A 21,875-nucleotide genomic window follows, 5' to 3' on the forward strand; every position below is an offset into this window, starting at 1 on the left:
TGAGTCTTTATATTTAAAGTAGGGTTCCTGTAAACAGCATGAGTTGGGGTTTTGCTGTTCTGTTCAATCAGATAACCTTTTCTTTTTAATGGGGATATTGAGACCAGGCACATTTTATGTTTAGAGTATAAGTCCATCAACTTGTTATTTGTTTTGTTTGTTCCATCTGTTTTTTATTTCCTTTTCCCTCTCTGTCTTCAAAAGTTGAATTTTTAAAAAATTTTATTTTATGAAACTGCTTTTAATTTATTAAAATCTTCCCCATGAATAATTTCATTGAGTGTCATTGGTTTTGAACCTGATTGATAATATATAAAGATGCAACTGATTAGTTTGCAAGATTAACTGATTTACATCAGGGAGAGTGGAAATTTATCTGAATTTCAGTCAAAAATGTTAGTCATTAGGGAGCAAAACTGTAAGTGTGATATTTAAGAACAGTCAGTACTCCCTTTATTCCATCTGGATCCGCATACTTTTTGGCATATTCTTCTCCAATAGTACAACTGTTTCTAAGTATTAAACTTGACGCCACCATCCCACAAAGAAGTAAAGAAAAAAACTTGACAGTTGATAACATACAATTACAGTGCTTCATTTCAAAATATATCATTGTTTAGTATGAACAGAAAGAGTCTTGTTTACTAAGTAAATAAAATTAAGTATTTAAGAAATATGTACTTTTTATTTTTATCTTTTTAAATTTCTAGTTTAGTTTGTTTCATAATATGAACACTATATTAGCACAGTGCATGTGCATATAATTGCTGAAGGAGTATACGTTTATTATGCGTGCATCTTTAAATTTATCTTACCAGTAAAGAACTTTACAGTCAAACATTTTTCAAACTCCCTGGACTAGAGGACTTTGAGATCACCAAGAATTAAGCTAAATATTTTTAAAAGGAGACATAGAAAAAAATATCTTAACTCTTGTCTCATTTAGTCTCTGTCTCGGTCCATTTGTGCTGCTATAACAAAATACACAGACCAGGTAGCTGATAAACAGCAGACATTTATTTCTCACATTCTGCAGGCTGGGAGTCCGAGAATAAGGTACCAGGTAATCTCTCTACCCAGAGATAATGTCCGGCAAAAAGACATTTGTTACGGAATTTCATAAGTCTTTTAAAAAGGAGATATAATTTTTAAAAAAACTATTTGTATCTTCAAAGTCACACGCGTCATGGATATCTTCAGTGTATATGGAAATATATATATAGCAATAGTAGTTAATGGAAAGTAATAGTGAATCCAATTATAGTTCTGCTTTTTTTATACCAAATTCTGAACTTTAATGACAAAACTACTTTCAACATTCTTTATTTTTTTCTCTGTTGGATTTGCTTTCCAGATGTATCATAGAATTCGTCATTCGGAGTGCATTTACCGGGTCACCATGGAGAAGCTGTCCTATCATAGCATTTGTACTGCAGAGGAATGGCAAGGCCTCATGCATTTCAACCTTCCCGCCCGTCTTTGCAAAGAAATTGAATTGTGAGAGTTTTGTCTTGTCAGTTTCTTCAGGAACAGATTTTTAATTTGTTTGAATTTAAAGTGAAATGGGTTCTAGAATTCAAATTATAAATATCATATTACATGTGTGGTTTCTTGTGTTGCCATTTTCCTCCTGGAAGGAAGGAAAGGCCAGATCTCTTTATCTTTAAAAAAAAAAAGTCTGAACACCATTTTGAAATGATTTAACCTAAATGTTAGCTTTTCTCTTTAGTCTTTTGCACACTTTACGCTATGTAATATTTAATATTCAAAATGACATTTAATATCAGATAGCTGAAAGTTTTAATTTCCATATAATTTTAAATTTACAAATTAAATCTGAGAATTTAGTAATACATAGTTCAACTTTCACACTTTGTTTCTAATCCTATGCTAATGTATTTGTTACTGGTGGTAGGACCTGCCCATTAGAAGTACAAGCCAACACTATATAACTACATAAAAAATCTTCAGAAGTGATCCAGAGCTGATATTTGTTTATACTTGGAAATATAGTATTCTTAAATTAATTAAACAAGGAGGCCGTTAGACTGATGTGACTTTAATGCCCTGGTGGCCTAGTAAACAAACCTGTAAATCGAAACCTGTAAATGCCTCAAGGTAACGAGATAGAAATGCTAAGGACAGCCAGTTCTGAACAGCTAACTAGGCTTTAAGCTGTAGCCAATCAAATCATTTCTTTTCTTTGCATCTTCTCTTTAGATGTGTTTCCATGGCTCCTGTCACCAAAGCACTCCTAACTGCTTTAAATTGGTGCTGCCCTATTCAAATGGGTTTTTGCTCAAATAAACTCTTAAGATTTTTAATATGCCTCAGTTTATCTTTTAACAGTGTATTATATAGTGTGTGTGCGTGTGTATATATATATGTATATATATATATAGTATATATTGTGATATAATAAGAAATATATGACTATAGTCTTTGTAGCTAGTTCTTGGCACAGAGCTCCTTTTACTCTTGTAATTCCCTGAGTGATCTGGGTGAGAGAGGCATCTTTTGTTACTCATATTAAACCTCTTTCAGCCACCCTGAGTTTCTGAGTGGCTCTCGGAGGATGAGGGCCAGTTGCCAGAGAAACCAGCATATGATTAGAGGGTTGGAAGTCAGCCTTACTCTTGGACTCCTTTCCAGGGAGAACTGGGGATTAAGCTTATCACCAGTGATCTGTGATTTAGTCAACAGTACCCATGTACTGGAACCTCCAAAAAACCCTAACCAAGGGGTTCGGCGAGCTTCCAGGTTGGTGAAGGCATCAGGTGCTATAAAGGGGGTGCCCCCAGAGAGGCATGGGAGCTCCCCCCTACCTTACCCTGTGCATCTCTTTCGCTTGGCTCTCCCTGCGTGTACCTCTCATAATAAACCGGTAATAGTAAACGAAGTGTCTCCCTGAGTTCTGGAGCTGTCCTAGTGCATCATCTGACCTGAGGACGGGTTGTGGGAACAGCCGATGGATTAGAAGTATGGGTGGCCTGGGCTTGTGATTGACGTTTCAAGTGGGGGCAGCCTGTGGGCCTGCGCCCCTAACCTCTGGTCCGCATCAACTCCAGGTAGTGACAGAATTGAACTGAATTGCAGGAAATCAGCTGGCGTCTGCGGAGAACCGGAGAATTGCTTGGTGTGGAAAACTCACACATTTGGTGTCAGAAGTGCTGTAACGAGAGGAAAATGGTTTCTTTTAATACTTTCCCGTTCTGCTTATTTGGGTTAAATGTTTGTAACCAAATTAGCACATGAAAAATAGGTAATAACTTTGGATGTTAATATTTATGAAACTTTTCTCTGGATTAAAATAGGAAATAGACTAATTTTCATCTCTCAGAAAATTTCAGATGAGATCCTCCCCCGTATCTATGAGTTGTGTAGTGTATGTGTAGGGCTCATAATATAATTATTTTGGACTTTGTCATTGCTCTGATAACAAACACAACATTCCTTTTTTACAGATTGCTTAATAAAGAATTAAGCAATGGCTTAAATCTTGGACTAAGCTCCTGAGGGAATGTGTGGAATTTCCTCCTGGAAACCTTTGAATACCACAGAGATGTGACTTAGAAAGGCAGGAAGAGGGGGCCGAACTCCCAGTATTTTTTTAGTCTCTTGATAGGCAAAAAGTTAAATTACTCCCTTTACTTGTTATTATGTTTATCCTAATTAATTACATTTACTCATGACCTGTGCTTTCTGTTTATTTCAGGTTCCACTTTGACATTGGTCCCTTTGAAAACATGTGGCCTGGAATTTTCGTCTACATGGTCCACCGGTCCTGTGGGACAGCCTGGTAGGTGTGACCTACACACTTGCTTTAAAACCCTCCTCCCCTACCTAAGTGCCTCGCCACTTTCTTGGTTGATAATTACCTTAACTATGCCATATAGAAATTGTTTTTCTAGATACTTAAATTAAAAAAGGCTGAGATTATTGGACAAATGTGCAGCCTTTTTAGATTCCTTCAGAGGCTGCCCCTTGGTTAACGACCAGGTCTAACCAGGTGATCAGAAGAATATAGGTGGAGCTAAAAGAGATAGGGGTTACTTCTCAACATAATTGCATACTGTTTTTAGGTGTGTTTTGGAATGTACATACACATTTAACATCGACTTTCACCTTTACCTTCGATATATCAGTTAAAACAAGTGCGAAAGAAACAGGTCTCCTAATTCAAAGTCTAGTCCTTTGTTAGTAATGAAGTTATGTTGCCCTGTCCTTGCAAATCTCTCTCCTCTCCTTGTGGCCTGTCCTAGAGGCCTTTCATGACTTTGTATCTGGTGGGTTTTTTTTACAGCTTAAACACATACTTAAAATGCAAGGAATGATTTTCTTTTTCTCTTTTTTTTTTTACTAATTTAGTCATTCAGTGGCTTATAGAGGCTCTTAGCTTCTCTAGAACTAAATTGTCGCTTGTTTCCTATTGAATTCTGTGTTTTCTCTTATTTCCATCAGCGACTTATATAAACTATTGTCTCAAAAGAATGCACACAGGGTAACTAATGCCACTTATTTCTTAGATAGCAATTGAGAGCTTGACCAGTTGAAACTCTTAAAATCACATACCTCACACTTCAGGGACATTTGAAAATTTTCAGTGGAGAAAGATAAAGGTTATATGTATTTAGAGGTTTTATGGACTCTCATCTCTTTGGTATTTCGGGGAGCCCTGTTTCGTACTGATATGCCTTTGTCTTAAGCTGCCTTAAATCCACTGAGAGAGTTGGTGGGGCTTTAAATACGTGTAAACACATGATACATATAAAAATTTATAACCATATTGTATGATAAAGTACGTCATATTCTTTCATGGACAGCGTCAAGATTTGGATATAGCCATCTGCTACCACCGCTTAATAATTTGAGTGTCCCATGGTAATTTGGATTCCTCTTGAAAGGATAATCACTCACCTGGGAAATTCTTATAGCATGCATGTTTGCAGTTTGTGAATCTGAATGTGCTTCCTGGAAAAACTTAGCTAAAAATACCCTTGAACAGGGTGATGATATGCTGTTGTCTGTTGAGCACTGTGGGACGCAGGCGTTGCTTGAAAGCTAAGGAAGAGGTGGCGGGCATTCATGATGGGTAACGGCAAGCTGATTCTGGGATTTGCTCCCCGGTGGGCCCGTTACCGTGGCAGAGCACGAGCCACCAGAGTCTTCCTCTGTCACCTGGCTGGAGAAGCAGTGGGGAGGTGGTGAGTGAGGCCGCCGTGCTCTCACATCCAGTCCCCACGGAAGTGTTCAGCCGTGCAAGCGCGCGCGGGACAGACGCGCACATCTAGTTGTCTCCTGGAACGTCCTGGTTCTTTACCAGTTTCTCTCATGACAATTTCTTTTCCACACAGCTTTGAGCTTGAAAAGTTGTGTCGTTTTATCATGTCTGTGAAGAAGAACTATCGCCGGGTCCCTTACCACAACTGGAAGCACGCGGTCACGGTGGCACACTGCATGTACGCCATCCTCCAGAACAACCACGGGCTCTTCACCGAACTCGAGGTGGGTGTGCACACGCTGTCTTTCTCCCGCCTCCAATAACCTGAGTGGGCTGAAGTACTCTACGTCTGGAGTACATCTATGATATAGTTAGGCGACTCTATGTCATTCCAGGACAAATTTTGTTCCGTAAATTCACAGAAGCACACTTTGTAAATTGTTGTACCCAAGCATTTTCCCTATTATTTTGTATAAGGAAGGTAGATACAGAAATTCCAACTTCATCAAAATATCCCTCAAGGAAACACTCATTTTTGTAGTCCTTCTTCCCCATTAAAGCTGAATTCTTCTGAAAGGATGTAAACAAAGTGAATTGTTCTCTTTGCCCTTATGCCCTGGATAATGAAGACATATCCTACCCGTCTGAGAACCCAGAGCAGTAAATACAATTAAAACATAAATGCTTATTTGACCTTCTCTAGCATAAGGGAACAGGGGCTCGGCGATGTTCCACTGATGCACCGGACTTTACGGACTTGGAGTTGGTGACACACTCAGAGAAGATTTGGGGGTGCCTAGTCCATTCATGCACCGCTGTCGAGCCCCTTCCTTGAATGCCCGGCCCGCATTTGGTAATGGGGCGCCTTCGTCCCACCTGTGCTCCTCCCAGGCGGGACCTTCCTGATGGCCTCGCTGCCCTCTCTCCACAAGGCCCCAGCAGCCCTATGAAAGCCCTAACTCGAATCCACCCTTCTCTCCTCCTGCTTCAGGACACGTGAAGAAAGGGAGCTGCCATCTCTGGGATAAAGAAATAGTGCTTCTCCCAAGGTCACGTCCACCAACACTAGAACCCTGAGGTCCAGTCCTGTCCTTTCCATCCTGTCAGACCAAATTCACAATATGGGTGGGAAACTTGAAAGATGCATTTTAGAAAAAAAATGCTGTTGTAAAGAAAGAGTCAAAACGTTCCTTTTTTATTAATAATCTTTAGATGGGGCTTAGCCTAATAAATAATTTATTATTTATCACACACACACACACGATGAAATTTTTTCTTTTTTAATATAAATTTTGCTAAACAATTTTCCATCTCATGGAACCCCATATTTTTGAAAATTTCAGTATTTCTCCATTCACTTCCTTTTAAGAAAGCAATTTTATTATCTTTTCTGCCAAAGGTTAGCCTGTAAGCTTGAGAATTATAGAAATTATTCTTTTGGATTATATTAAAATTTATATTCAAAAATGGAAAATTTTTAAGACAAGTGAGATAAGTTTTGTTACTACATATTGACTTTCATTTAAGTTTCTAGAATTATATCATTCTGTTTCTCCAGAAACTTCAGGTCTTTTGGCTAAAAATAATCCCAAAATAACATACATAAGTATTTAAAATATATTTTGTAAGATGCATATGTAATCTCTAGTAGAGCTTTAGAAATGATCATTTGATGTTTTTAAAGGAAAAGTTAACAAAGGTAGTTCTTTACTTTGTAAGTTATTTTCAGATGCTTGATTCTGGCATACGCTTGACAAAACCATTGAACATCAATACAAATAAAATAGGTTAAAAGGAATTAGAAAGCTTTTATCCATTGTGCCAGATTTTACAACCTTGACATTTTTTACCAGATTAATTATGGCTGACGTTGCAGCATAAAATATGGGAACAGCCCTCAAACAAAACGACCCCCAGAACATACAGAGTTCAGTGTCTTAAGACCTCCGAACACTTAGGGTTGGTCCCCTGCCTACCGCATAGTTTAGGGGGGCGGGTGCCCGGGGCGACCTCCCTGCCCATCAGGCGGCAGGAGAAACCAGCGCGGCCAGCAGGGCGCAGGCGCAGTGCATCTGCGGCGCTTTCTGCAGGCGCCGGCCCCGCGGCAGGTGGCTCCGCGCCCTCCTCCGATGCTGCCCGGGCTCCTGTCCGGCGCCGCCCTGCCAGCTGCCCTGGTCTCAGAGGGCCCTGCCCTCGCGGTTCTTCCCAACACCCCCCCCCGCCCCTGTTAACTCGCTCCCTCCGCGCTGGGTCCTCCGCAGGCTCTGCAGCCCGTGCAGGTCGCAGGCTGTGACCTCCACCTCACCGCACCCTCTGCCTCTGCCTCTCCGCTCGGCTCCCTCCGGGTTTCTAGGCTCTTCTCTGCCGCCGGCCCCTGGTGGAGTCGCTGTGCTGGCCGCCTGCAATCCCTCCCCTCCCCCTTTCTCTGAAACCAGCTCCATCACACCCCGGAAAATGCTCTGGTCCAGGGGCCGTGCGGGTCCGAGGGTCAGGGCTCAGCTTTCCTCTTTGCGTCGCCGTTCTCACGCGGCTCCCAGGACCCCCAGCACCCTCGGCTCCCCAGCGCTCCTGCAGCCCGCTCCCCCTTCAACTTTCCCTTCTCAGTGACGAGCCCGTCCACCAGCGTCCGAGGCTGATGGCCTGGCCCTCCAGCGCTCGCCGCCCTGCCCTCCTCTCTTCTCATGCCCGGCCTGCCAGAAAGCTCTGTTGACTCTGCCTGCAGAATCTTCCAGACTTTAGTCATGTCTCCTAAGTTTGCGTTGCTAGCGTCCTGGTCTAAGCTTCCGTTGTGTTTTGCCTGAGCCACGACGAAAGGCCCCCCCCCACCCCAGGTCTCTCCCACCCTCCTCAAGTCTGTTCTCAGTACAGTGGCCAGCGCGGGGATCTTTAAAGAACGTCAGCTAGACGATGTCACTGCGCTGCCAAAACCCCGCCATCGGTCCCTGGATCACAAATGATACAAGACCTTTACCCTCCCCTCCCCTGCCCTGCCCTCCCCTGCCCTCCCCTCCCTTGCCCTGCCCTGCCCTGCCCTGCCGTTCCTCTCCGCCCTCCTCTCCCCGCAGCCCCTGCAGTGGGTCAGTCCTAGTCATGTGACTCTGGTCCTGTGACTCGCGGGCAGGCACCCCTGCCAGGATGTGCGCTGGCTGAAGCCCCGCCCCCGGGAGCCGCCTGCTCCTCCCCTTCACCTGTGCCTCTGCGCTCACCTCTGCCCGTCTGAGGCCCATCCGAACTGCTGTACATCACAGCCACCCGCCTCTCACCTGTCCCCTTCAGCCTGCTCTTCCTTTTATCTTTTTCTATACAATTTGCCGTTTTTCACGTGCTTTATGATTTACTTGCTGCACTCCTCATTTATGATAGCAGTAACATCGTTAGAATTTAATATTGAATAGATTTTTGAGTGAAGAACTGATACTGTCCTCTCCTTTTGCAGACTTGCTTTATCTGTGATTCTTTGGAACATTTGCTTTAATTTGATACCACCTACACTTTTTACCAGAGTCGATCAGGAAAACGCAAGAATAATTTGACTGTTAAGTTCATAAGCAGAAAGACAAAGAAACTGGTTAAAAAAGAAGTTAGATTATCTGTTATTTCAGGCGTTCATGAGCATGTTGGCTGCATCAGTGACAGAAGTCAGTGTGATAAGAATACTAACCGTAACTTTCCTCATGTCCCATTTCTTTGTTCTGAACATCTGTGCACTGTGGTTTCTCCTTAAGCGCAAGGGACTGCTAATTGCGTGCCTGTGCCATGACCTGGACCACAGGGGCTTCAGTAACACCTACCTGCAGAAATTCGACCACCCCCTCGCAGCGCTATATTCCACGTCGACCATGGAACAGCACCACTTCTCCCAGACAGTTTCCATCCTTCAGGTGAGGCGCCCAGGGCCACGCGCCTGCCCGCTGCCCCGTGTGTACGTCGTCTTGTCAGAGAGACCCATGGTTTATACGTAAAAGAGGGATATTCTTCTGGCTTTCTTTAGAAACAGCAGCTACATTTTATCGTAAAACCTTTTTTAAAAGATTTATATATATTTTGCAATCACATTTGATTTTTAAGTACGTTTTACCCTAAGGCAAAGTTTGTTTCACGTAGTTAAGTTAATCTATGTGGATCATCATATTCTTGAACCAGAATGTGTTGAACAGCGAATCTTGAACGTTAGGCAAACAAGATTTTAAGTGCATTGAAGTTCTTTTATTTTTTCTTTTGTGTGTTTTTAAATTGAATTTTCTTGCTTTTAAGATGTCCTTAGTGACTGATCTGGAAGCTGACAGGTCTCCCTTCCCTGTGAGATACGTACGCTCCTTCTTCACTTCAAACCTTTTTCGCAAAGGCGTCTTAACTGCGTAACTATTGCCTCGTAATGCTTTGACTCCTCTCACAGACAATTTTTAAAATATGATCCGTGTTTGACTTAAGAATAGTGGACCCCGTTTCTTCCTCTCACTGTCAGCACCTCAAAATAGGAAGAGAAATCTCATTAGATCTCCTGATTACGAGTCTACGGGAAGGATTTGGAATTTTCAAGATTGTGACGCCAAGCCCCGGCAGGACCTCAGCAGCGCCTGGCTGTGGGCGTCTTGCGAAGCAGAAGGGTGTTTGCCACTTGGTGCAGTTTTCCTCTCTTGTGTAGCCCAGGCCTCCCCTGACCACCCAGGGCTGTCTTCCTCTCCGCAGCTTCTCCTAGTGCCTCTTCATTGTCGCAGCTCTCTCAGTGATTGGTGGTACCGCACACTCAGATCTTCTCAAAACCCAGCAACATTTACGTGGTCAGGCCCCCTTTCCTCAGGACTGAGAAGGCAAATGGTGAGCTTACTGAAGCGCAGGTGCTCTTCTGATGACCTGCGGGGTAGAGTGAAAGGTCTGTCAGATACGGAGTCATATCCGGCAGGTGGCTGAATGTCCCCCTTGCTCCCGGGCTGGTTCTATCCCTGAAAGCAATAGGTAGTCACCATTCCTGATGTTCCCTTGGCACCAATACTTTATTTTTTTAATGATGTATGTTATGTATGTTTGGCTGGATAGATAGATACATACATACATACCTAGAAATTTAAGCAGGATAAAAGATGTGTGTGGATATATGTATATGTGTGTGTGTATATGTGTGTATGATATAGATATGTGTATGATATGTGTATGATATAGATATGTGTATACCTATATATGTGTGTATATAATAGATGTATATATACACACACACATATATATTAACACACACATGCATTAAAACATGCTTTTTGTAAATAGACATTTATAAAACTTTATGAGAGTTTATATCTACTTTCCCCTTAGGCTATTTATTTGCCCAGGAAGAAGGGTATATGCCAGAAATGACATCAGGACGCCTTCATTTAGAAATAATTAGGACTCCCTGGGTCCCATGTGCATCCTGTGTCCTAAATGAATTCATACATATGACTGTGACAGCATTTCTGGCAATTTAATCTGCAAATGAATTTTAATAGCCTTCATAAAGTTCCCTCAGAAAACCTATTTTAAATATAAGAGAATTAGTTTTTACAAAGGCCAGGATTGCAAAGTACATTGCTGCTGGATGGAATAAGACATAAACTGTGTGATACAGCAGTGATACAAAGCAGAAGGGATGGAGAGGGTCTGACCCAGCCAAGGAAGACTTCCGGCAGGAAGACTTGCTCCGTTTGCCGCCGTTGACAGTGGAGGTGGCTCAGAGCGGTTTGTCTCATTTTCAGGAAACCCCCAGCCACGGGGGGGGGGGGGGGGGTTCCGTGTTACATGATGCGGCGTTCCTAGAGTGATCAGAGCGTCGCCACTGGAACTCAGGCAGTGAATGAAGTTCAAGCACGCTGTCGGCATCCACAGAGGCGTTGGAGGGTATTTAGATCCCGAGTGGTAGAGAAGGCATTTCAGTCACTGGTGGGGGGAACATAAGGGCACCTTTGTTCTTGTGTCTTTAGAGAGGTGAGGTTCTCAACAGACGGCTGGGGTGGGAAGCCGGCTAGAAGAACCGTCGTGGCCGCAGGTCCAGCCCACCAGTTAAAATCTGAATCTGTATCCTGGCTTGACCAACACCTCCTGTGTGAGCTGTGACAGGGAGAAACATAGGGGGCGTAAACTCATGGCCCCATCTTCATGGGCAGGAGAATGGCGGAGGGCTCCTTCATTTTCTGGAAATCTCTAGAATCTGCTGATGGCACATGCTCATGATAACTCCTCTGAGTTTTGCTTCTCAGATCCATCTAACTGCCTGTTGAAATTCGTTTCAATAGCGAACATATTTATTCACTGCCTCGCGGCTGCCAGCACACGTTTCAGGCCCGGGGGACAGAGGTGACAAAAGCACAAATGCCTGCTGTGTCCACAGCCCCGCCCTCAAGCTGATCTTCTTGCCGCTCCACCTGGCCGGCCTCCTGGGGTCCCAGCCATCCTAACAGGCTGTGGCTCTCACGCCTGTGTGTCAGCCTGGGGTACCGTGAGGTTCTGTTTCCAGACGCTTGAACTGCGTTTGGCATTCAGTGTGGCCAAAATCGTGCTGAGTTACTTTACAGCTCCCGTGATGGCACCTCACTCACCCCACGGGTCAGTGACCCTGTTAGAGCCCTTTCCCCTCACCCTGCCCCCAGCTCCAGTCACCAAGCCCTGCCAGTTTGAAGTTTTGTCAGGACACCTCCAGACTTGACCAGTTAAGGTGATATCCTTGGCTGAGAGTAAAATTTAATTTCAACATCCAGTCACTGAATTATCAGGCAGAACAATATGTCGTTACATCACACAGACCCCTCTGATAGGTCTGTCCGCCCGGTGGGCACGGTAGTGAAAGGCTTCTCCTTCGGCCGTCCTCATCTCCGCAGGCGGTCTCCAGCGCTCCGGCCACACAGAGGAGCGCAGTCCCAGAGCTATTCATCCTTTGGCAACGTGGCCAAAGAGGAGATTAAAAAATTCACCGTGATGGTTAGAGATGGCTCCCCATGAGGCCTCCTCAAAGCTGTGTGTGTGGCTCTGTGTGTGTGTCTACAGACCACAGTCTTGTTAACCCGAATGCTGACTTTCAGTGTTGTTGCCACAATTACTTATGGGATAATCTGGGCGACGGGGGAAGCGTGGCGAAGAGGCCCCCTGTGTGACCACAGCAACCTCAGCAAACAGAAAGGGGAAGTATATTTAAAAGCTAACCTCAGTCCTTCACACACTAGCACAGGACTATTCACGGTACAGCACGGCAGGAAGGGTGTATGTTTGTTCACACTTGCCTTCACTTTCGTCACAGTGAGAAAGATGCAGTGGGCAGTTCCCACCCTCCCCCCCACCCCCCGCCCCGAGTGGGCAGTGGGAGGAGATTAAGTCAGGAATGAAGTAAGGAGAAGTGTGAAAGCATCTAGAGGAAAGATAGGTTCAGATTCTTAACTTTTGCTGAGCTGCTCCTTGTCTCAGCGTTGGGCCTCAGGACTGTTTTCCCGGTGACTGGGGCCCGGGGCTGTGTACAGGTCGTGAGGAGCATTCAGGGGAGAGGGAGTTCCCATCTGGCGCCTGTGGTAGATGCTGAACTGGCCCCTCTGAGCATACAGTCTCCTACATGTCCATCAAGGACCTTTCCCGAGTGACATCCCAAATTCCGCCTTCATTAGACACTGTCTGTTTGACTGCCTTTTCCCCCATATTGATCACCATTTCCCCAAACTTGTGGTTCTCAAATTTATCTTCCAAATATATGTCTGAACATGTTATTCTCCTTTTTAAAAGTCACCAGTGGGTCCATTCTGGCCTCAAGAATAAATTTTGTTTCTTAATTGATGTACAAGTCTTTTATGAATGGCCTCTGCCTGTTCCAGGACTACTGTATCTACCGTATTTTTGCAGTTCCAGACCATTTCTTAACTCTGCATTGTCTAGCGTTTTCTATCTTGGTGGCCAGCTTCTCCTTATCTTTAAGGCTCAGCTCAGGCAGTACCTCCTCCAGGGAAAGTATTTTATGACGTCTCCACATAACTGGGGCACAGTTGTGTGCCTTTTCCACATGGCCCCCGAGTCCCTTAAACATACACGTATTCTAGAGTTCTCACGTGGTATTGAACTTCTCTGTTTGTGAGTTTAGCCTCCCTCTCCACTGAATTGTAAGCCCGGAGAGGACAGTCGCCGCCCCTCATTCATCTCCATCCCGCAGGCCTGCTGCCGGGTCTGTGGACGTGGGTGGTGGTGGTCACGTGAAGATAAGGATGTGGACCTAAGAGTCAGAGAAGGCAAAACAATGTGTGCAACGTTTGGCCACTGGTAACTGCCAGGTTCTGTTTAGGGGACACTGAGTAGATATGTCTCCTTAGGACAAAGCGTGTAGGTGGCTCAGTGGTGGAGCGTACGTGGAATCACTTCAGGTAAGTAGACTGTTCTCTGTGGACAGTGTGACAAGATAGTGGGTAAGCTTTGTGTTCCGACCTAAAACTTACCCCTGTGTTTTTATTTAGCAACGGTGATAGAACCATTAGCGTTAGAATATTAAATCCATTTTAATGTTCATTGAACATTCCTTTATTTAATACTCATAATTAATGTTCATTTTAATAGTCAAATTATATTTCATAATAAGATGTTAATGATTACTTTGAATATTGAAGCTACCCTTTTTCTGTCTTTTGCCTTCTGTGAATACCCCACGTTAGGTACGCAGGAGTCAAAATTGTAGAAAACGGACCAATTAGGAATGGTTATTCTCATTATTAAGAAAAATTTCTCATCATTCCATTCATCTTAAATCATCTAGTGCTTTTGAAATATGTTTACATTTTTAAAAAGTTATCTTTATCCCAACATTTTGGGATCCCATGACATTTTCATTACTTTTTATAGCAGTAGCATTTCTGTGACACAGCCAAATCCATCTGCAGTGGGTAGAATTTACTGTTGTCTGTTGCAATTATAGCAAAATTGTTGTACTTACACTCAACACTGTCCCTACTTCTAGACTAAAATGTATTAGTTTATTACAGAGGTTAGCCTAAATCTATCCTTTTCTACAGATGTATTCTAAATAGATAGAAGTGTTCTCTGGCGGTCCAACTCAATTCTGGGCGTATCGGTTTGTTTGCTTGTTTCTCCTTCTCTCTCTCCCTGTTTCAACTCTGACTGCAGAAGTTCTACTGGTAGGTTTTATCATCATCACCACCATCATCATGGTAATCATTTCATCATTTATTAGGTACTTCCTATATACCAGAAACTTAAGAATTTTGCACGTATCAGTACATTTGATTTTTATGGTATCCTATGAGACAAGTATTATTATTCATTTCCATTTTACAAATAAGAGTAATGTGCATCAAAGAGGTTAGGTAACTGGCTCATTGTCACACAGCTAGTAGGGGGCAGAGGATATTAAAAACCAGAGTTGTTTGACTCCAAAACTTGTGTTCTTAATTACAGTACTCTCTCATGTTTCCTAGTATATGGTTTGATGCAGTGGACAATTAAATGTCAAAATAAGTATTATGTATCTTTTAAAGGCATCATTGTTGTGAATGCTTGAAGCGATTAGTTGTGTCATTGACTTTCTTCATCCTGAAGCCCCAGAATGATTCAGCCTCTGCCTGTTGCCCCTGTGATAGTGATTCACAGCCCAGTAGGGGCAGGGTTGCGGGGGAGTGAGGTCTGGACCGGCTGGCGTGCAGATACTGAAATCTCAGCTCCAAGGCCCTTCCAGGAGAATCTCTTTCGTAGAGCTCAGCACAGTAGGGCTTTGGGGAGAACTACGTATGATTAATGGTAATATTTTGAAAGCGTGCTGAGGAAGGATTGATCATCCGCCCTTCTGCCTCTGTTCTGACCCACCTCAACCCACGCTGTTGCCGGAGGGACTGCTCTAAAACCCACCTCCTTAATCCTCAGTGGCTCCTTATTACTTTCCATATAATATTTCAGTTCTGCATCCAGGCCTTTTGAAAGAACTTTTACTTTAGTTCTTACCGTTTCTGTATTAAGTTTGCCTCAGCCGTACGGAAGTGTTTGTGCTTCCAGCAAGCACGCAGGGTCCCACGCTGCTCCTGCCTTTCCTCCGACTGGTCCTTCAGAATTCACATCGTCACCAAGAAGAGCGTCCCACGTGCTCCCATGGTCTTCACTTACCTCATTCGCGGGGACCATGCCACTCTATGTTTTGTGTACCACTGAACAGTGAACGCCTTAAAAAAATGAACTTACGGTGTTTAGGACCTTGGATATAGTAGGCACTAAGCTACTAATATCCTTACCCAAAGTGAAACACCACAGACAATATCTGCTCAATGAGACATGCATTCCTCATTTTGTGGTGGGAAAGATACAGCTATGGCAAGAAAGCAGTGCTCCAACAGTGAGTCAGAATGCTGAGAATCCTCAGACCCATCATGTTTGAGAGTAAGGCGGGCCCTTAAAGACCATCCACCTTAAAGACCTTAAAGTGTGTCCCCGAGAAGTCTCTCAGCATCAGGACCGTTTCAGTGTTGTTTATATTTTCTCGTACATATCTCACAAATCTCGGCTACTTAAGTAGCTGAGCCTTTACAAACAGAGCCCACTCATAACCTTTCACAGACGTAAGAATTATATGCTCCTTCCCTATTTGGGGGCTTTAGAAACATTTCTGGGTATAAAATGCTTGTTATTTTATGCTTGATTGATACAACATGGGATCAACTGCCTTGAATTAGTATAAACTTTAAACAACGTAACCTGGAATATTAGTTATAATAAACTTATCAGTTGGTATATAAAAGCATCTTATTATTTTATGAGGTTTTATTAGGTTGTTAACTAATGTGAAATTGGAGCTTTCAAAACGTTTTCAGCCGTTTATCTGCTATTCTTGGTTGCTGTATCTCCCTTTTGTTTTGGTAGGAGCAAAGTGTTGATAAATATATACTATATTCTCTTGAAAGGAAGGGGCCATTTATTGTTTGTTTATCATTTATTCCTTTTACTCTTGTAAAATGTTGAAGGAAGTAGTCCAGCTGTTCATTATAAAGGTTCGCTGCTGAACTTTTCCACCTAGTTTCCCTTTAATATCGAAAAGTAAAGTAAAAAAAGAAATAATGAATCTGAAATAGCCAGCAGAATATACAGATCCTTTAAAATGGGTCTTACTTTGTCTTAGATCATGGACACTTTTGAGAATCTGATGAAAACATGTGTTTATGGATGACACACTCAACATACTATATACAGTTGTAATGAGTTCATTGCTCTGTGGTCCCCAGGAGAATTTATAGAACCCAGGCTAAGAAGTCCCTATTTTAGAGAGGTTAAAACGTAAAATCCAACAGTACGTGAGAATATTTTGTGTGCTGTAATTTAATAGTTTGTTGGTGATAGAATAAATCATATAAATATATATCACACGTAATTCCTCTTCAGACGACCTGCCAAGAGCAGATGTGTGCATGAGTACCAGCCAAACACATCCGATGTGAAACATGTTTATGAGATGGGAGCCCAGGTCACAAGGCATTAAGTGCTGAAGCAGAGGGCTGCTTTACTTGAGTTATGATCAAAGCAAAGCAGGTTTCTTAGCACAAGTCAGAGTCAAGATTTCTTTCTTGTAACTTTGTACAATACAAGTTTAGAGCTGAGGTTGAAAGGGGCTTGGAAGTTAATTACCTTCCCAGTGATTAAATCCCCGCCCATGGTCCCCATCAGTTACTAACTAGCCTGTGTTTTGAACGTCTCCACAAACAGCATCCCATGCATAGTTCACCTGGTAACTCCGAACATTTAGATGGTTCTTCCTTGTGTTGAGCTGAAGTCCTGTCCTTATCGTGTCCACCTCTTTGGCCCTATTGTATTTATGAAGGCTGCTTCAAATGAGATTACATTACTAAAAATTACTGAAATAACCAGTTTATATAAGTACTGCAGTTTTTCTTTAGTCAAATAAAAATGTTGTTAATGCTTCAGCAAATACTTCATTTCAATTAGATATCAAAGATTTATTTAAATTTTATAATTTGAAAGTGCAATCATGTGTTTGAAAGTGCTTTATAGCCTTAGAGCATTCTACAAATATGTCCTTGCTATTATCATTGTCTGAAAAAGAACCAACTAGAACTAACTCCATTTATCATAGGATAATTTAAATATAAATATAATACCTTAAAAGTAAATAATACAGGAAGATTCTGATAACCGAAAATAAATGTGGCACATACAACCTTATTTCAGAGTAATAGGAAGCAGACAATATCTTAGTGAGATGTCTGATTTTGTAAAGAAATATACTTTAATAATTTCAAGTTTGTCATGTAATTTATCAGTCAATATATGTAGCTTAAGACAAGCGGAAACAATTAAAAATCAGTTTATAGTACAACTGTGTTGACTAATGAATCATTAAAAAATAATTGATGAACCCACAAATTGAATCTCTACGTTTTTTTGTTTGAACAAAAATGACCCGTTTTAACCTCAACTACAAATAAAACTTAAAATCCTGAGGAAGAAATTATTGTAAAAAGTTTTTAAAAGATTCATATACAGAAGAATAATTATGAGAAAACAGAATCCAAATGACCAGTGTTTGGTCTTGTTTAGGGAGATGATCTGCTGGGTCCATCTCCCATGAGGACAGAAGAGAAGATGGCCTTACAGTTTTTGCACCTCAGGGATTTGTGTTTTATGTAAAATCATTCTTGCCTGTAGGGAGAGTTTTTAATGTGCCTAAATTTTATTTTCAGGTCCTGGGACATTTTCTTCTATGATACAGAGAAAACAGTTTATTAATCATTAGGCTTGTGGAAGTGAACAAAGATATAGATGACTTTTTAAGCCCATTAATTTCCAGTATAATGTGAAAATTACCGAAGTTCTTAATTAGTTTAAAAGGAAAAGTCTTTTACTCAAATATTTTACATATTCCAGTCCTTTAATTCCTTACTAGAAATATCCCCAAACTAGGTGTATATTTAAATCACTGGGACTTTATGGTGGGAAACGTTACGTAGTGTAAATAGTTCATTTAAGCGGTAGCTTCATTGTTGTATCGTGAAGAGAAACCAAAACGTTAATTTCATTAGTCATTTCAAACTATCCTTTTGTTCCCCCAAAACCCGTCCTGACCAAATGCCATTGACTGACTGTTGTTTCAAGTAACTGAAAATGTCATTAGATTGGAGCTTGTGCTTGTTATTGGTGGTGTTTATTTGTATTTTTTCCCTAGTTGGAGGGGCACAATATCTTCTCCACCCTGAGCTCCAGTGAATATGAACAGGTGCTTGAGATCATCCGCAAAGCCATCATTGCCACAGACCTTGCATTATACTTTGGAAACAGGAAACAGTTGGAAGAGATGTACCAGACCGGATCGCTAAACCTTAATAATCAATCACATAGGTAAAAATCATTTTTGAAAGTTTAGTAACCCAGGAAGTGTTATTTGGAATAAATTTATATTTAAAAACAAAAATGTAATGTGGCATAAATTTATATTTGAAAAAAGAAATGTAAAAAGAATTTATGTGTTTTTTTGTTTGTTTGTTTTATGTGCGCTTTAATATTTACTTTGGGTATTTCGTTATTTGACAAGATTGCTGATAATGTATTGTGAAGGTAACTAAAATATGAATTAGAATTTCAGCTGATCACATAGGAATGGGTACTTTTAAAGGGAAGTCATTTTCCAAGAGGCCTCTCTTTGAATTTACCACAGTCCAGCGTTTGGTCATTGACCTTACAGACTCAAAAGCCAGTGAAAATGGATTCATCAGAATCCAGATCTTATTAACCTAGCCAATGTGATTGATATATAAAACCTGAATTCCATTTTATTGATCTGCAAACATACACTCTAGTTATAAGCATCAGAATATTGGCATTCAGCGTGGTCACAATCCTTTAGGAAGCCAAGTGGCAATCCAAAGTTGGTTTGAACGTGGGGTCGGAACAGAGAGAATGAGATTCCTTAAATGTTCTAATGCATCAGGCTAAGGTAGTTTGATTCCTTTTTTTCTGAGAAGGCGTGACTTGCCCGCTGGATTCAGAAATGTGTCAGGTGTTTTCATTGTGCACCTGTCCACCCATCTGTCCATTAGATTTCAGTCCACTGGCTAAAACACCTCTTGGCCTTGCCGGTGTGTAGGTGGTTACCACCAGCTTTTCTTTGTAGGACTTTCCTTTTGCTGTTTCCGTGTCTGACTAAGTCCATCTTAAGTGATGCCATCTTTATCTTTAGATTTGGGAACACTTGTTTATTGGTTCATTCTAGTCTTGCTGAACTTGAATCTATTCTTTTTTGCTCAGGTGCTTTGTGTACCTCCTCTGTGATCCATTAAGGTACTGATCATAACATTTCTTTCTAGAGAAATCTGCTTTCAGTTCTTAGAAGCAGTTCACTCAGGTACCCCAAACACAAAACATTAGGTCTACAAATGACTATAGACAGAAACATAATAAATAAAGTTGACCTCTTCAAGAATATGATATCAGAGTTTTTATGGGGAACCTTCTTTGAGGAAAAAAATATACATCTTAATTTTACAGAGGGCAGTCTGGACACATTGCCAGCACCCTCCCAGGTTGGCAGAAGGGTCAGTGTCATGCAGGACAACACACCCTCTTCCGCCTGCAGCCCAAGGGATGCGTGTGATTTACAGTCTGCATGTGTCTGTGGAAACGAGTGTTTGTCCACAGTTCTCTTTCTTATGGCAATTTTAAGACTGGAGAAGTATGCGCTGGGTTAAAGTATCCTTTGGCTTGCTGAAAACTATGTGTATACATTGTTTTTAAGTTACAAATAAGAGTCATGTAAGTAGTAACAAGTTTCTTGCATATGATTTTAGCAAAATGATTACAATAATAATATTCTTATAAAATAGAAAATTTAAAAATCTAATTGCAAGTAATATTATACTTGGTGCTTAATGCATATATACATGTTAGTGGTGTATACTGCATAGTTATGATGATTAAATAATTTTAAAGGTGATGCATATTTGTTTTAAGAATTCAAAGAGTGCAGGTATATACAAGAAAACAATAATAGAGTCGTCCGTGGGTGTTCGTTCCTGGAGCCCCTGCAGGTACCAGAATACTGGTATTACGTCCCTTGTATAAAATGGCCCTGGACGATTAATAGGGTCACTCTCCCATCCGCACAGCGCGGTTGAGAGACCCAGGAGTCCGCTGGGTCCTGTTCTGCAGAACCAACAGAACCATGCATTCTCCTCTGTTTCTAAGCTGTTTATATGCACAAACGTACGTCTTTAAACAAAAACATGATTACAGGCCTTCCTCGGTATCCACAGGGGATGTGTTCCAGGACACCACCCGCATAACAAAATCAGTGGATGTTCAAGTGCCTAAATCCCTTTGTCAGCCCTCGGCCCTCGTATCCGTAGGTTCCGCCTGTACAGATTCAAGCAACATACTACAGGATCCGAGGTCGGTTGAATCTGCGGATGCAGGACCGGCAGATGAGCAGGGCCGACGGTATACCAGATGCTTGCCTATTTTTAAGAGTTATGTGACATCACGTAGTATGGAGGACTAGCTAAAGGCTCATTAAACCTTCCTCCTATTGATCAGATGTTTCTAGAATTTTGCACCATAAATAATTCTGCAATAAACTCTTATAAAGTCATCTACTGTCCTTTAAAAATATATATCACATCGCATATGGTGCTAGAAATGTAGATACATGTTAAATTTCCTAAAAGGACTGTAGAAATTCACACTTCTCCTCACATAGGGTGAAAACTGTTTCTCTTTAAGTATGCCATTCTCTGACAACTCCCTGCATTAAAGATCTTTTCATGTTTGTTGACTTTGTTCCTACTTCTGTTTGTTCACAAATTTTGTGTAATTTTTGTTGAATTCTTTACTTTTTTTATAAATCAGTTTGCATTCCAAATTTTTGTTAAGGATGTTAACATTTTCTCTGTTATATGTTACAAACATTTTCTTAGGTGCTTTTCAAAAGTTTTATTTAGATTTTATTTTAAATACAAAGAAATTTAATTTCATGAAGCCAAATCTTTCATTTGTTTTTATCAAATCTGGTTTCCTGTCTTGCTTATGAAGGCCTCCCCTATCCTCAAAGTAATATAAATTGTACTTAAAATTTTCTTTGCATATTAATGCTTCTGAAGTTATACTTTTTATGAACATAACTTTATTTCTTCCTGATGGGTTGAATCAATACCATTTAATTAACAATCTATTTTCTTCCACTGAATTGAATTGAAGTTTCATATAAACTCGAATACTTCTTTGGACTCCTTAAGCCATGTAATTGTTAATTATTCAATCCTTGACTGTGATCATACTGTTTTGATTATTATAAATATGTTGAAATTTATCATACTTACCTGGTAAAATAATCTTCATCTTTCATTTACTTTCCGAAAATTTCATGGAAATTGTTACTTAGTAAATGCATTTTTTATATTTTTATAAGAAAAATTTCAAACTTAAGAAAAGTAGAAATTATACTAAAATGTATACTCATACCCACATTCAAGAATTATTAACATTTTAACGTATTTTTTGCCTTTATTTTTTGACTGTGCCACTTCCTTGTAGATTATAGACATCATGACCCTTCATTTCCTTCATAGTGAATACTTAAAAAAGAAAAAGAATATTTCATCGTGTTTGTTTTCAATTAAAAATATCCACATTGGGATTTTGATTGCTGTTATATCAC

At 41.1% G+C, this 21,875-nt stretch overlaps 1 protein-coding gene across 1 annotated transcript in view; it reads left to right on the forward strand.

Moving 5' to 3' along the window:
- Positions 1–21,875, forward strand: part of PDE10A (phosphodiesterase 10A) — a 307,742-nt gene that overhangs the window by 240,221 nt on the left and 45,646 nt on the right. Inside the window, 5 exon segments of the mRNA XM_082475548.1 lie at positions 1,355–1,497; positions 3,716–3,799; positions 5,355–5,505; positions 8,947–9,102; positions 18,393–18,565. Of these exon segments, the coding sequence (XP_082331674.1) occupies positions 1,355–1,497; positions 3,716–3,799; positions 5,355–5,505; positions 8,947–9,102; positions 18,393–18,565 (707 nt within the window).

The sequence above is a fragment of the Balaenoptera physalus genome (genome assembly GCF_965194825.1).
Source record: "Balaenoptera physalus genome assembly, chromosome: 9".
Lineage (NCBI taxonomy): Eukaryota > Metazoa > Chordata > Mammalia > Artiodactyla > Balaenopteridae > Balaenoptera > Balaenoptera physalus.